General features: G+C 38.5%; 1 protein-coding gene across 2 annotated transcripts in view; it reads left to right on the top strand.

Moving 5' to 3' along the window:
• srbd1 (S1 RNA binding domain 1) overlaps nt 1-15,670 on the top strand; it is a 427,205-nt gene that overhangs the window by 33,829 nt on the left and 377,706 nt on the right. For both annotated transcript variants that reach the window (XM_051919628.1, XM_028820290.2), the window contains exon 2: nt 11,182-11,255. In XM_051919628.1, the coding sequence (XP_051775588.1) occupies nt 11,182-11,255 (74 nt within the window). The remainder of the gene's footprint in view (nt 1-11,181; nt 11,256-15,670) is intronic.

Below are 15,670 nucleotides of genomic sequence, written 5' to 3'. Positions count from 1 at the left end.
CAAAAGGGTGCTTCTACTAAATACTGAGCAAAGGGTCTGAATACTTAGGACCATGTGATATTTCAGTTTTTCTTTTTTAATAAATCTGCAACAATTTCAAAAATTCTTTTTTTTGTCTGTCAATATGGGGTGCTGTGTGTACATTAATGAGGAAAAAAATTAATTTAAATGATTTTAGCAAATGGCTGCAATATAACAGAGTGAAAAATTGAAGGGGGTCTGAATACTTTCCGTACCCACTGTACAGTTGTCCATGTGTAAAGTGCTTAATATTGTATTACTGTAATGTAATTCACATATGTTGTGGAGTCCGGATCTGTGGGGTTTCTGTACTATCTCGTGTTTATGCTTGCGGTGTGTTAGAAGCGCGTAAACCATGCTGTGTAGTGTGGACGTTTAGTTCAGAAGCGCGTTGTAGGCGCCTGCGCCTTTCGTACTTTCTCGCGCCTTCTGTACTGTCTTTGTGGACCTGTGGGGTCTCCGTAGTGTCTTCCGTTTGACTCTGGGGTGCAGTGCAGAATCCTCTTTTTTGTGTGGCTGTGTCGTTAGTCGTTAGCTATGGGCGCGTTGTTGCTTCATGTCTTATTTACATTAGTTGAGCTCTTTCGTTTTTGAGCCGTGACTCCTTCGTTCTCGGTGGATCAGATTTCGCTTGCGGTTTATGAGACGCACGCTGTAGGCGCCTGCGCACTATGTCTCCTGGTCCCATCGCCGTGTACCTGCGTCCGTGCCTTCCATTTTCGGTTAGTAATATGGATTCTTCTTGTAAAACTGTTTTAGACTCAATTGCTCCGCTCAAGATACGCTGTAATAAGGGAAGACCTGCTCCCTGGCTAAATGAAACTACGTGACCGCAACGCTGTGCTTGTCGAACTGCGGAACGGCGTTGGAAAAAAGGTGGACTGATTGTTTCTAAACAGATTTTTAGGACTTCTCTATTCAACTTCCAGGTTGCAGTTCAGAAAGCTAAACATGATTTCTTCACTGATTTAGTATCCCCTCATTCTAAGAATTCTAGGGTCTTATTTAATTCAATTAATGCGGCCATTCACCCTCATTCTGTGATGGGATTAAATAGTACTGTTCTTTCATGTGAGCAGTTTCTTTCATTCTTTGTCAGTAAAATTGATACAATCCGCTGTGGTATTGTTCCAACTGGCTATGAACTTCCTACTGTTAATCATGGCATTCTCTTGGAATCTTTTTATCTTGTCTCACTTTAACAGCTAAAAAGTACTATTGACACCCTTAAACCTATTCTCAGTCCTCTTGATATTGTACCACCACACCTCTTAGTGGAAGTCTTTGATGTTTTGGGTCCACCTTTACTAGCCATTATCAATGGTTCTATTAGTGAGGGGGTTGTGCCCTCATTTTTTAAACATGCTGTGGTGCGTCCCTGTCTTAAAAAAAGGCAGAATTAGATCCTGGAGTTGTAGCCAATTTTCGCCCGATTTCCCAATTGCCATTTCTGGCTAAAATATTAGAATTATTTATAATCAATTGGTTGATCACCTTAACTCCAATAATTTATTTGAAATCTACCAATCTGGCTTTAGGTGTTATCATGGTGTTGAGATGGCGCTCCTGAAAGTATTCAATGACATCTCTTTTATTACTGACTCAGGTGATGCTGCAGTCCTTGTCCTCCTTCACCTGTCCACTGCCTTTGACACTATTGACCATGAGATATTGCTGTTGGGCTTAAAGGGGCTGCTTTTAACTGGTTCAGGTCATATCTAACTGGTAGACACTTTTCAGTGACTTTAAATTCCTCTTTTTCGTCTACTGCTATTCTTAAATGTGGTGTTCCTCAGGGATCCATTTTGGGTCCTATTTTATTCTCTATATACCTTCACTCTATTGGAGCTATTTTTAGGAAATTTAACATTTCTTTTCACTGCTATGCTGATGATACACAGGTTTATATTCCCGCCTGCAATGAATCAACTGCACAATTGTCTTTTTGAACTAAGATCCTGGATGTCTAACAATTTTCATGATCTGAATCAAAATAAAACGGAGGTGCTTATAGTGGGTCCCTCAGCTAAAGCCCAAATTGGTCTTGGACTTCTCAGCTCTTTCTGTGTCTTTTGCAAACCTCAAGTCCTCAATCTTGGTGTTATCTTTGACAGTAACCTCTCTTTTGAGAAACATTCATTCTGTAGTCAAGAGTTGCTTTTTCCAGCTTCGTCTTTTAGGTAAGACCAAGCCTTTTTATCTTCTAGGGATCTTGAGAAAGCTACTCATGCTTTTTTCTCATGCATCTTTTCTCGCCTCGATTACTGCAACTCGCTGTATTCTGGGATTAACAAATCCCTGATACGCAGGTTACAGTCAGTCCAGAATGCTGCCGCTCGCTTTCTGCTGGGGGCAAGAAAGTCTGATTCTGTTTCTCCAATATTAGCTTGTTTACACTGGCTGCCTGTCAGTTTTCGAATTGATTTTAAAATCTTGTTGCTAGTTTTTAAATCTTTACATGGGCTTGCTCCTGCCTATTTATCTGAATTGTGTGCTTTACACCAGCCATCTAGAGTGCTTAGATCTTCTGGTCAGTTGTCTCTTGTTGTCCCTCGCACCAAGTGTATAACCAAGGGGGACAGAGCTTTTGCAGCTGCTGCTCCTCTCCTGTGGAACTCTCTACCTCATCACATAAAGGAGTTGTCTACAATTGAACTGTTCAAAACGAGATTAAAGACTCATTTCTATTCACTTGCTTTCCGTGACCTTCAGTAATACTGATGGTTTCCTCATTGTGATTATGTAACATTTATTTATTATTAATTTTATTTATGTTCATTTAATTTATTTCTATTTATTTATCTTAATTGTATGTTTTTTTTCTTCTTTTATTGTAAAGCACTTTGGCCATAGCATTCCTATGTTGTTTTAAATGTGCTATATAAATAAATTGACATTGATATATTTGGGTTTTTTCTCATACAGGTAAGTCATGAGGTCCAGGACAAAAAAAAAAAAAACACCTAAAGTGATTTCAAAATGTTAATAAGTAATTCTTATGAACATAATGAAGTGCTTTCACACAGTGTCATGTCTGCACCTCCACTCAACAGGATTGCCAGATCTTGCATAATTTGCCAGCCTGGTGAAAGCTCAAAACTCACATAGTGGCACTAGATGCCAGCCCAGTGATTTATGTTTTTTCCTTTATGACCATAATATAAAATCGAGGATTGGGGATTGGGTACACCTTTGAGTTTTGAGCACATCTTGGAGCTTAGGGTTGGGTGGGTTGTTTGGTCCCCCTTGGTCTTCCAGCCCAATGTTATATATGTATAACCACTTGTATTGTTGACTTCTCAGGGTATCCCAATCCCCATCTGCTAAAATAGTCAGCAGCTTCCCAAAGAGTGTGTCTCTCTCTTAGGTCCGGGTCATGACCCTATGCTTTATGACCGTGGTTCCCCAGTTCAGTCGTGGGGCCTCCCTATGTCTCCATGGCTTTGTTCTAACCAATTACATAATCAGTGTGTCATTTAACCTTTAATTGATCACATTGTTCAACTAGTTGTCCTTGTTACTTTTGTTTTGCGTTCAGGTAAGTGCAGGACTGTGAGATTTATATTTCTAGGAAATATTTTTCATATCTTTAAATTCTTTACATTGTTTTGTCCTTTTCTTTTAATTCACATTTATTCCATTTAGTTTGTTTGCTTAATTGTATCCAAAAGCTGAAAATTAATGACCAGCAGTGCAGGCACCAAGACAAATGAAAATAAAAATATTAAAGGACGGCTATTTCAGTGTTACGCTCTTGTGTGCTTATCAGGAACAGTCATGCAGGACTAAAGAGACGCGAGTCATGATATGATGCATTAACTAATAATTAGTTAATAGGAAGAAGCAGGAAAAGGTTGAAAGTTGACTTTTTTTTTTAAATGTTAAAATGGTGTACAGTTGGGTTCCATCAGTTTTCTGTTTTCACTTTTCAGGCACACTACTCTAGTACAATTAATGTCTTACATGATGCTCACAAAAAAAACCACATCAATTTATCTTGGCATTTACAAACCCATTTTTCTTTTGTATCCATATAATTAATGTGATGTCTTTAAGTTTGAAGTTCTGCTTGACTTTCCCATTATGCTTCTGTTCTCTGTGTATCCCTTTTCTGTTTTGTTTTTTGATGTGCAGTTGATCTGTACCCATTTCTTTAATGTATCTTTCTGTTTCTTTTAAGTAAACTAAGGGGCTTAGCCCCTTTCTCACTTCGCTCGCCAATCCCTGGACCTGCGCTACGTGTTAGCCACTTTGTGATTCTGCTGCTCGCGTATGGGGATGCGGATGTACAAATTAAACAGTTTTTTATTTTCATGGGAATTGTTACGTATGCATAATAGCACTAACTATTTTACATTCCAGCGAGTAATTAACCATATTAAAAAAAATATTAAAGCGTAATAATTTGAATGTAAATTATGTTTCATATTGCGTTAGTTATTCATTGCGTAATACGATTTTGTTCTGTTTGGCTTTGAAATTAACACGCAAATACTTTTTAAATTTACACTTTTACTGTAAAACTTCAGTAAAAACAATTCTTTGAATTAAGTTTTCCTCAATATCGCATTGAATTTTGATTCTGTGTTTGGACTTTCATCGTGACAACGCAATGTATAACTGCCCGTGATTGAATTTTGTTTCTTTCTCTCTATTAAATAAAACGACTTTTTCAAATGTTTGGCTCTGAGATTTGTTAATTGTCTTTGCAAAAGCTGTTCTAACGGGGAAACTGTTAACGTTTTAATACAAATGGCATATCAAGATCTCCTTTGTTGTCTAATGTTATCCCCTGAAGATGTACTACATTACCTTTCTTGGGTACATCGTTTTTTCTACAGTAATTCGTGCGGTGGAAGACCAGATGGTGTTAACGGTTTTTATTATTCTTCCAGATATTGTAAGTTGATGTTTTCATGTTCCGCACGATCACCACCAACTGTGTCAGCAGAGTCTATTGATACGCATTTCACCAATCTGCCATGTAACCGATCAACATTTTTGGCGTTAATTAATTTGACTTCATTGTTTCTCGGTGCTAGGATTACCCGAGTACTAATTTTTTTCTGTTGATAACCCTTGGTGATGAAGATAAGATTTGGACATAATACGTCTTCTTTAATTGGGAACTTAAAGTGAGGAAAACGTAAAAATTTATAAGAGTGGAGAGAGTAGGAACTGTGTCAAAAGCATTCACACGAATGAGAGGTGAGAGGACTGTGTGCGTGGTTGAATATGGTTGAGAGGAGGGCGTGACTTGAAAAAATCTCATGGTCTCGTCTCGCGGAACTTGGAAAAAATCTCTTGAAATAAAAATCTTGTCTCGTCCCAGGATTTTTTTATATCATAGAGAGATATCTTATTAAAAGAGCTACAGTATAATGAACTTTCATGCCCAAGTGGTATTGGTGTGAATATTTAGATAGATACTTTTTAATTTAGCTGTTTGTTATTTTTATTTTCCATAATGTTATCTGGGTTATGATTCAAAATAGAAAAAAAAATACAGTCTGGATATTTTGCTTTTTATCTCTTTTGTTTATGCTGTCCGAAAGATTTCTGCTTTAGCTCTAGATAGAAGTCTGTTTTCTTTAGAATTGTATGATTCGCATACAGTGCCCAGTCTCAAGTGACTTACTTTCCATTTAATTTTTCTGCTTGGTGATATGGATGATATAGGTGTTGGTGAACTCTTTTTTTTTTCCATCAATAAATCAAATGATCATTAAAAACTGTGTACTCTGTTTACTCAGGTTGTCTTTTGTATTAAACTAAATTTGTTTGGAGATAAGAAGCAATTAAAATGTTATAAATAAGCAGAAACAGAGGAAACCCTGTACAACAATTTGAGCTGTAAATTAGAATCGCATTGCTCAGTATCACCAAGAAAATGTGGTAACTTTAGGAATTAATACTGTGCCTTTAAAAATAATCACTCAGTATGTTTTCTAGGTTTTCCTAACAGGAATCAAGCACTGCTTCTCCATCGGATTGCAGGGAAACCATTAAGCATTTACTGAGAAAGTATACTGATTTACACAAAAAAAATCAGGTTTATAATTGTGACTTTTGCTGGGAATGCTTCCCCATGGTTCACCAAATACAACTGGACACTACATTTTATTAGTGGACTCCCAACTACTGTTTCATACAGTATTGATCTAAGAATATATGAGAAACACCATTACTGTCTCACAAAGTATTTGCAAACAAAATACTGTGCCCTTCTATCATTCGTCAAACAGCTGTGGATTTGTGAGACTTGTAGTTTCTTTTGTCTTACTATGAGACAAACTGTTATAGAGCTATGTTATCTTTTTATGTCCTACTGCAAAAAATGTTGCTCTTTGTCACTGGTTAACTGAGTGCATTTGTGTTAAGCACTCAAACATGTTACTTTAGATAAATGTGTTTTCTTGATAATAATAATATTGAGTATTCTCTTCATGTTCATTATAATACAACATATAATATTTTAGGGTCCTTCCATGTCAAATCAACCGAATTTCCAGAAACCCAGCGCACTTCAGTCTCAAAAAATTCTGAAAAACAAAAATACCAAGTGTATCCATGTTATCCAGAGAGATACACCCTGTGAAATTATTTTGATGTAAGATCAATACTTTCTAAGATACGGGCAATTTTATAAGGGGAGAGGGGTGTTAAATTTGACATGGCTGTATTTTTCGTCATCAATTTCACAAGACCTTACTTCAAGAACTAAACCACCTAGCAGACTCAAATTTTGCGTACTGGTACCTTTCATAGATATAGATAGATAGATAGATATTTTATTAATCCCAAGGGGAAATTCACATACTCCAGCAGCAGCATACTGATTAAAGAAACAATATTAAATTAAAGAGTAATAAAAATGCAGGTAAAAACAGACAATAGCTTTGTATAATGTTAACGTTTACCCCCCCGGGTGGAATTGAAGAGTCACATAGTGTGGTGGAGGAACGATCTCCTCAGTCTGTCAGTGGAGCAGGACATTGACAGCAGTCTGTCGCTGAAGCTGCTCCTCTGTCTGGAGATGATCCTGTTCAGTGGATGCAGTGGATTCTCCATGATTGACAGGAGCCTGCTCAGCAGGCTGCCATGGATGTCAAACTGTCCAGCTCCATGCCTACAATAGAGCCTGCCTTCCTCACCAGTTTGTCCAGGCGTGAGGCATTCTTCTTTTTCTTTATGCTGCCTCCCCAGCACACCACCGCATAGAAGAGGGCGTTCGCCACAACCGTCTGATAGAACATCTGCAGCACCGTATTGCATAGTATGGAACAAAATCAAAATGTTTGGTCCGGATGACACCACTTGGTAAGAACAGACCTTCAGAAATGAGGAAAAAAATATTTTGCGTCTTTGGCTTTGACATGTTTAGGCTTTCAGAAACCATACTTGCAGATACTGATGCAGCCGGCTTAGATTTTTCCATATTTAGATGCCTACACAGGGCTTTTCAAAAGGTTATAAACAAACAAGAAACTGCATCAGGGTTTGACCAGCAGACCTCTCAAATGTGAAGAAAATTGTTTTGGGTCTAATTTTCAGAGCAGCTTAATGTACTGTGGGAATGTCCAGACATTTTTAAAATTATTTTCCCAGTATCCCACATGGTTTCTTCTTTCTCAAAAAACAAGTCTTATTTTTCTTATGTGAGTCTTTCATTTTTTATTCTTCATTCTAAATATGGGTTGAATTCATCAATAGTCAGTAGTGATAATCATCAAGTTCTTCACCACTAACTTGGGTATAGGATTGATGGAAAAAAATAAATCGCCAAAGGCACTTTAAACACAAAGTATGAACAACAGCTGCTTAATTTATCATTAAATACAACACTAGTTTATAATGAAATGTTAACATCTTGGTATTACAGCAGCAGGAATGTGACCCATTTTATTTCTGTTTCAATCGACATGCACAGTGTAGAGCATCTTTGTCTTTGAGATCAAGATGGTAGTGCCTCCCACTGACCGTTGTAGACGCACTAAGCAGTGCAGTGACACACTATAATGGCACCCAACAAATATCGTCTCTAGGTGGCCAGTGGAGAAACTCTGCAGGATAGTCTGGATGCATGAAACACATCAGGATGTCTGATTCTGCTTCACTCTTGTCACGAATCACACCAATCCAACATTTTTCATCATACATGCACTCAACATAGAACAGTGAGGCTAATGTGAGGGACACATCTGATCATGAGAGGGCAAGATCTCAGCTGCTGCTCCAGTGGTGAATATTCGGACAGTCAATTGACTGTCTTCCCCAGACTTTGAGTTTGCCATCTACTGTAGGGATGTAACAGTGGTATTCTCGAGTACCCTTTTGGCCATGGAGAATCGCATTCTTTGCTCAGCCACGTGAGATAGGATATCGTCATTTGATATGGGGGAAAAAAAGTCTGACATTTTTGATAACTTACTGAATGAAAACTCGATGATTACCATTACTGACACATGGCACATTCAACCTATGTTTTAGCATGAAAATAAACATGAAAGATTTGCATAGAAATGGTAAAGTTTGTGTTTTGAGAAAGAATGGACAATGTAATATATGAATAGAATAAATCAAAACCATTTTTAAAAATCTCTCACATGTCGTTAGGGTGCTCAGAAAATTAAATCCAAAATAATTTATTTGGATTTGAGAGGTTTGTTGTTCAAACCCTGATAGTTATTTTTCTGTTTTTTGCTTTTTTCATAAAGCCTATGCAAGTGATCCCCCGCCTATCGCGGAAGTTACGTTCCAGACCCACCCGCAATAGGTGAAAATCCGCAATATAGAAAGACCACTTTTTTTTTTTTTTTTATAGTTTAAGCCTTAAAATACCCCTCCCACACGCTTTAAACACATGTAAACTTATTAAAACACACTTTGGATGCACAGATGTCGGGCTAAAGATATGAGTAACATAATAATAATCATCATCAGTTTTACCGTCTCCTGTATGGTCAAGGTCTTCCTCTGGCGCTTAGGCTCACTGCTACCAGAAGGCTTACAAGATGCAGGATGCTTGAGAGCCATCGTAGGGCTTAAAACAAAACGAAAAGTTCACAAAAGTTTGCTCAGAAAAGTCTGACCACAAGCAAGGTACGTGATACACGATACGCGATTCGTCGGGGACCCACACTCGCTATTCTTGCGAGATTACACCACGTTAGCAGCAGCTAATCAGAGCCCAAGAGAATAAAATCCGCTCTGATTGGTTGAGTGTCCTCTTTCAGCCAATAACAGGCTTTGTAAGAAATCATCTGGGTGCTGTAACGCGAAACTCTTTGTCTGCTGAAAACCGTATGCTTTGTTATACGAATTGGCTGCAAAGTACATTACAGGTAGGATGTACTTATTGAATTTTTCCATGATATAGCGGGGGCGCGACAGCTGAACCGCGATAGAGCGGGGGATTAATCAAATGTCTGTGTTGGTTACAGATATGTGTTTCTGGGGCCTAAACATAGCTAAGCCAAAAACTCAAATTAAATTCTGGTCAATTTCAAGGGGCTGCTTTGACCGTGCAGGGTCATCTGGACCAACTCTTTTAATTGCGTCACATACTATACCAATTATTGTACCAGTGTGCAAAGTCTGAGCCTGGTCAGTGGTTTAGTTCTTGAACTCTGGACTTGTGAAATTTGATGATAAAATGAGGCTGGATAGAATCAATACCCACCTCCCCTTGGTAAACTGGCTCTATCTTGGAAAGTATTGGTCTTACATCAAAAAAAAAATCTAGGATGTCTCCTGACTAACATGGGTACGCCTGGTATTTTTTTACAGAATTTTTTGAGTCTGAAGTGCATGGGTCATTGGTTGATTTGATACGGAATGATTTGTTCCATTTATAAATCTAGGGGGCTCTGCCCCCTGCTTGCTTTGCTTGCCAACCTCTGTGCAGGGCGTTATGCTCCAGCCACTTCGCGTCTCTGCCGCTTACGTATGTGGATTTCACTTTCACCAAACAACAAATCTTTTAATTCTCGCGGATACACCTCTTCATTGGGGAGCGCAGGAACTGTCTGACAATAGCATTCACATGAATGAGAAGTGGTTGGACTGTGGCCGTGGTTGTAAATGTTTGAGAGGAGGGTGGGACTTGTCAAAATCTCTTGGCAAAAAGTCTTGTCTCGCGGGACCTGAAATTATCTCCGAGAAAGTCTCGTCCCAAGATTTCCTTTTATAATAGAGAGATTTACAGTTATTGTCAGTCTTTGTATATTTTCTATGTCTTATGCATTTAACTAACTTCTATTGATTTTTTGTAAGGATTTGTGTTTTTTTTTTTTTTTTTTTTTTTTTTAGGACATAATTTCCATGGTCAATTCAGGCAGAATGACAGACCACATGCAAACCTCTTGTTCTTTCTTACCTCTTTGATTGTGACATTTTATGCTAGCAGAGAATCTGTAGTTTTTGCCTCCACATAATGCATGAATCGGCCTTCATGCTCCACCTTTCCTGTCAGGCAGTGTTTTGAGATTAGAGAGTTATTCTCAGATTGGTACCTTCAGAAAAGCCCAGTAAAACGGAAATGATTACCATTGACCAAAAATCGTTTGTTTCATTGATGAGATTATAAGACATATAGCCAACAATATGATTATGCTGTTTCTGATGGTGAAGTGTGGACATGAGATTGTGACCTGAAAAAGTACACAGTCGTTTTTAGTCACACACAGATTTTCACAAATACTTCAGTTAAGATAGCATATTTATTGGATTGTTAATGTTTACTTTTAAAGATACTTTTTTCTATATATTTAAATTATTTTTGGGTAGAAAAAGGTTTTCTGACAGCCCTATTGGCAAATTTTATAATTTATCATACTGTGTGGAGAGCTAGTGAGTGGTTATATGATTTGAATTCATATACTGTATTAAGATTTCTGTCAAGTGCTGCTCCAGTCCTCTTTTCCACATAAAGGCAATGCATTTGGGCTACCTGAGAATGCAGCGTTGTAGTAATTCATCTTAATGACAAGACAGTTACGTGTTAATGTTTACGCTGAGCATTTTTTTTAAAACGGTGGTGTGGTATCAGAATCTAAATTTAATGACTTGGTACAAATGCTAAAGAATTAAAAATAGCAGGAAAAATATTAAATTGCATGTTGCATTGTTCACTTACTTTATTTTTTACATTTATTTCAGATGATACGAAGAACGCGTGTCACTACGTGCAAGCCACAGTATTGTGAAGATGATGACGAGTCAATGTTGGATGAGTGAGTCCTACTCTATGGAGAACATTTAAATTATTCATATTGGATATGCATGTGGTGCTTAAAAACTTTTATAACATTTAATCTGTATCGCTTAGCCTAAATTTTTAAATCTGAATTACATGCTGAAAAATAAAATGAAGAATTTTAAACTTGCATTAGATGGAGGTTCAATACCTGATACTTTTTATTTCACACTATTTTTTTTTATTGTGGAATTAATCTTTAACTGCATTTCTTTTTGCATATGCAGATCGATATAGCCATTACCTGATTCCTTGAAATTGGAGAAGTGGGTATAGCAACATGGTCTGGTTTCAATTGTGTTCATCCAGTTGTTTTCACCTTCAGGCTTACATTAGTCTGACCTTCAAATCATTTTTTATCTCCAAACTCTGATAAAATAAATAATCTCTATATATAATCTTCATTTGGATCTTGATCTTTGTTTGTCCACGAATGAATTAGAAGAAGAAGCACTAGATGGCAGTAGAGAGACAGCTAAAACATAGGCATTGCATTAAGAATGTCCTCCAGGCTTATACTACTGAAGACTGTAGTACTCCAGTCACACCTCAAAACACAGACATTCAAACTAAACAAATTGTTGTGCTTTAAATTAACTAATCTTTATATATAATCTTCATTTGGATCTTGATCTTTGTTTGTCCACGAATTCCACGCATGCGTTGACCACCTTCCAGTTTAGTACGTTGTTGTTACTCACGGATGTCAACAATGTGCTGGAATAACGAAAGGGGTGGTGGACAATGTTACGCTGGTTAGCTCCTGAGGCCTGGTTAGAGAATGAGATTGCCGATGATAAAAGGTACGTGCCTACGTAACATATGAATGAAAGAAAGGCAGTGGATAAAATGAATGACAACGTAACCGCACGTTCCGGAAATTATTATTGTTACGTTGTAGTGCTGCGCGTCTTACAGTTGTACCCTGGCTTGCTCACATGTCAGTGAAGTGATCCCTATTTATGCTTTAAAGAGCCTGGATACCTATGTGTGCCTCTTTTATAACCATTGCTCCGTGTATATTGCCTTACTCTTTGGATTGCCACAAAGCAATCTGCGAGATAGGTTGAGAAGAGATTGTGAGAGGAAATGACAGCGTCGTGAAAACGAGACGGACTGTGAACGGAGAGAAGCAGAAATGCTCCTACACCACCACATAATTACTATTCGGACAGTGGTTCAGAGTAGGCCGTTCCTATTGAATCAATGTCCAAGGGTTTTGTTTTGTAATTTTGTTTCCCTTATAAAAAATCATAATGCTGTACGACGAAGGGCCCAGTTCACGACTGACAGCCGCGTTTAAACAGGGAGCCCTTCACAGACAACTTAAACACGTGCAACGTAGTTGGGCGCACATGGCTAGTTATAATAGTAAACCCTAAACTGCAGGGGATGCCAAGCATGTAAAACCCAGCAGCAAAGATTGTGAAAGGCAGGAATCTATCATTGATGTGGCCTCCGTTCATGTTCTGCGCACAGTGAATCCTTTATAAACCATTGATGAAATAATGAACTACATTGCAACACTAAATTGATTTAATGACTTGATTTTCATATATAAACTACCCAAAAATATGATGGGCACACTTAAATCACACATCGGATCTCAAATTGGTCAAGTGGAAAATCTTTACTGAGTAATACTGTGTAATTCTTTGAGAATAAAATGATGTAACAGCGGTCAATGAAACCCCAAATCACCAACCCATTGGAGGCTGGATTCAACATCACACTGGAAATCAAAAATTGAAATCACAGGCTGATCCAACCAGTTTCATCATGGCAACTCATAATGTGAATCAGTAGTGTGTATGGCACCTGCATGCCTGTGTTCACTCCCGACAAAGTCTGGGTATGCTCCTGATGAGACGGCGGATGGTGTCCTGGGGGATCTCCTCCCAGACCTGGATCTTTTACATCAGTGAGCTCCTGATTAGTCTGTGGTGCTACTAGTTGCTGTCTGATACACCCATATGTAATGAGGTTCTCAATTAGATTCAGGTCTGAGGAATGTGCGGGCCAGTCAGTAGCATCAATGTCTTTGTTGTCCACGAACTGCCTACACACTCTGGCCACGTGAGGCTGGGGAATATCTTCCTCAGGGAGGAACCCAGGTCCCACTGCATCAGCGTAGGGTCTGACCGTGGTACTGAGAATTTCACCCCAGTACCTAACAGCAGTCAGGGTACTGTTGTCTAGCACGTGGCGGTCTGTGCGTACCCTCCAAGGATATGCCTTCCTTGACTATCACTGAACCACTGCCAAACCAGTCAAGCTGAATGATGTTATAGGCTGCATAACGTTCACCACAGTGTTTCCAGTCTTTTTCATGTCTGTCACATGTGCTCGGTGTGAACCTGCCGTTATTTTTTAAGAGAACGGTGTGCAATTGGTGGAGCTGCCAATTGTGGTATTCTCTTACGAATGCCAGTGATGGGTCACAGTGAAGTCACACTAGAGGACATCGGGCCTTCATGGCACCCTCACAAACTCTGTTTCTAACAGTTTGGTCATAAACTTGCACACCAGTAGTCAGCTGGAGGTCATTTTGTAGGGCTCTATCAGTCCTGCTCCTCTTCTTCCTTGCAGAAAGGAGCAGATACCAGTCCTGCTGCTGGGTTGATGGCCTTCTATGGCCCTGTCCAGCTTTCCTCGTGTAACACCGTGTCTTCTGGTATGGATGTGCCATTGTGGAGGAACTGGACTACCTGTGCAAACTGAATTGGCTGCAGGTACCGCCTGACAAGGACACTAGAAAAATGCAAAACTAGAGAAGAATCAGTCAGGAAGGATAAGAAGAAAGAAATTGTCTGTGGCCACTGTCTGCAAAACAGTTCCCTTTCAGGGGCTTGTCTTGTTGTTACCTCTCCAGTGCAGCTGTTGTCACTTTCATTTGAACCAAAGCAGGTAATGGTTATGCCGCCTAAATGGACAGATGATATACCTAAAGCTTAAATGGTGATCATTAATTTCCTTAATTCTTTGAGCAGTGTATTTGAGTAAATATAAACTTATGTGAGTTCATATGGTATAGCTTGTTTCCCCTGTCCTACAGGAATTCATATATAAATGTTAGCTGTTTAAAATATTTTAGGATAAGGAAAATGTTTCTTTCCTTACCTCCAGAAAAATGAGTCAAACGTTTGGAATTTTTTTCAACAAGAAAAAAAAACGTTATTTATAACAGAAACATTTAAATACCAGCAAGTCAACATTAATAGGAATGGTATGTCTAGTGTCAGCTGCTGTACTGATGCAGTTTTAGGCCATGTCATATGTTTTGAAGCAGTCACCAGTACATAGTCCGATGTCTCAATTGGGACAGTAGAAGAGTGTTTCTATGCGCACTTTTCTTAAATTTTTTGTTGCTTGTGCATGAGAGAGTAGTATGTCAGTGTCTGATCCACATGAAGGATGCTGCTCATTGCGTTATTGTAGGCTACCGTAGCACAAGGCTTAGTGACTTGTGCATTTCTCCTGACACAGACATTGACTGTTGCTGTATTGTGACCACTGCTTAGAGGGTTAACGTCTTTCTTGTCCCTGCACTTGATCACTGCAGTGTTACTTGACTGAAGTCACCACATATATCATGGCAATTTGGTCGTACAGTGCCGTATGCATCAGTTTTACTATCCATGTCAATGTCTACTGACCAATTCTCATTGTCAACACTGTTGTTTTTAAATTTGTTTGTTGTAAAATTGGCTTTACAGCTTTTCATTTCCACACTATTTTGTGTTTTGGTTGAAGACTCTGTCTCACTGATGAATATTGAGTTACCACAGAATGGCAAAATGCATAGCAATAATTGTGATTTATTTTGGAGCATGATGTAATTTTATTCACTAATGGTAGCAGAATACTGTCATGACTGTTATTCATTCTAAATGCAGTACATTGGATCATAACAACCTGTCCCAAAAGATATTAAGGGTTAAACGTTTTTACATAGAATTCTGAACCAGACAAAGGCTCAGAATTAAAACCAAACGGGTTAATCAACATAGGATAATACAGTCATATGAAAAAGTTTGGGAACCCCTCTCAGCCTGCATAATGATTTACTCTCAACGAAAAAAGATAACAGTGGTATGCCTTTCATTTCCTAGGAACATCTGAGTAGTGGGGTGTTTTCCGAACAAAGATTTTTAGTGACGCAGTATTTAGTTGTATGAAATTAAATCAAATGTGAAAAACTGGCTGTGCAAAAATGTGGGTCCCCTTGTCATTTTGCTGATTTGAATGCCTGTAACTGCTCAGTCCTGATTAATTACAACACCAAATTGGTGTGATGAGCTCGTTAAGCCTTGAACTTCATAGACAGGTGTGTCCAATCATGAGATATAAAGGTATTTAAGGTGGTCAGTTGCAAGTTGTGCTTCCCTTTGA

This window comes from Erpetoichthys calabaricus, chromosome 15, assembly GCF_900747795.2.
Source record: "Erpetoichthys calabaricus chromosome 15, fErpCal1.3, whole genome shotgun sequence".
Lineage (NCBI taxonomy): Eukaryota > Metazoa > Chordata > Cladistia > Polypteriformes > Polypteridae > Erpetoichthys > Erpetoichthys calabaricus.
The sequence above is the reverse complement of the archived record's forward strand: the minus strand, read 5'-3'. Positions and strand labels throughout refer to the sequence as shown.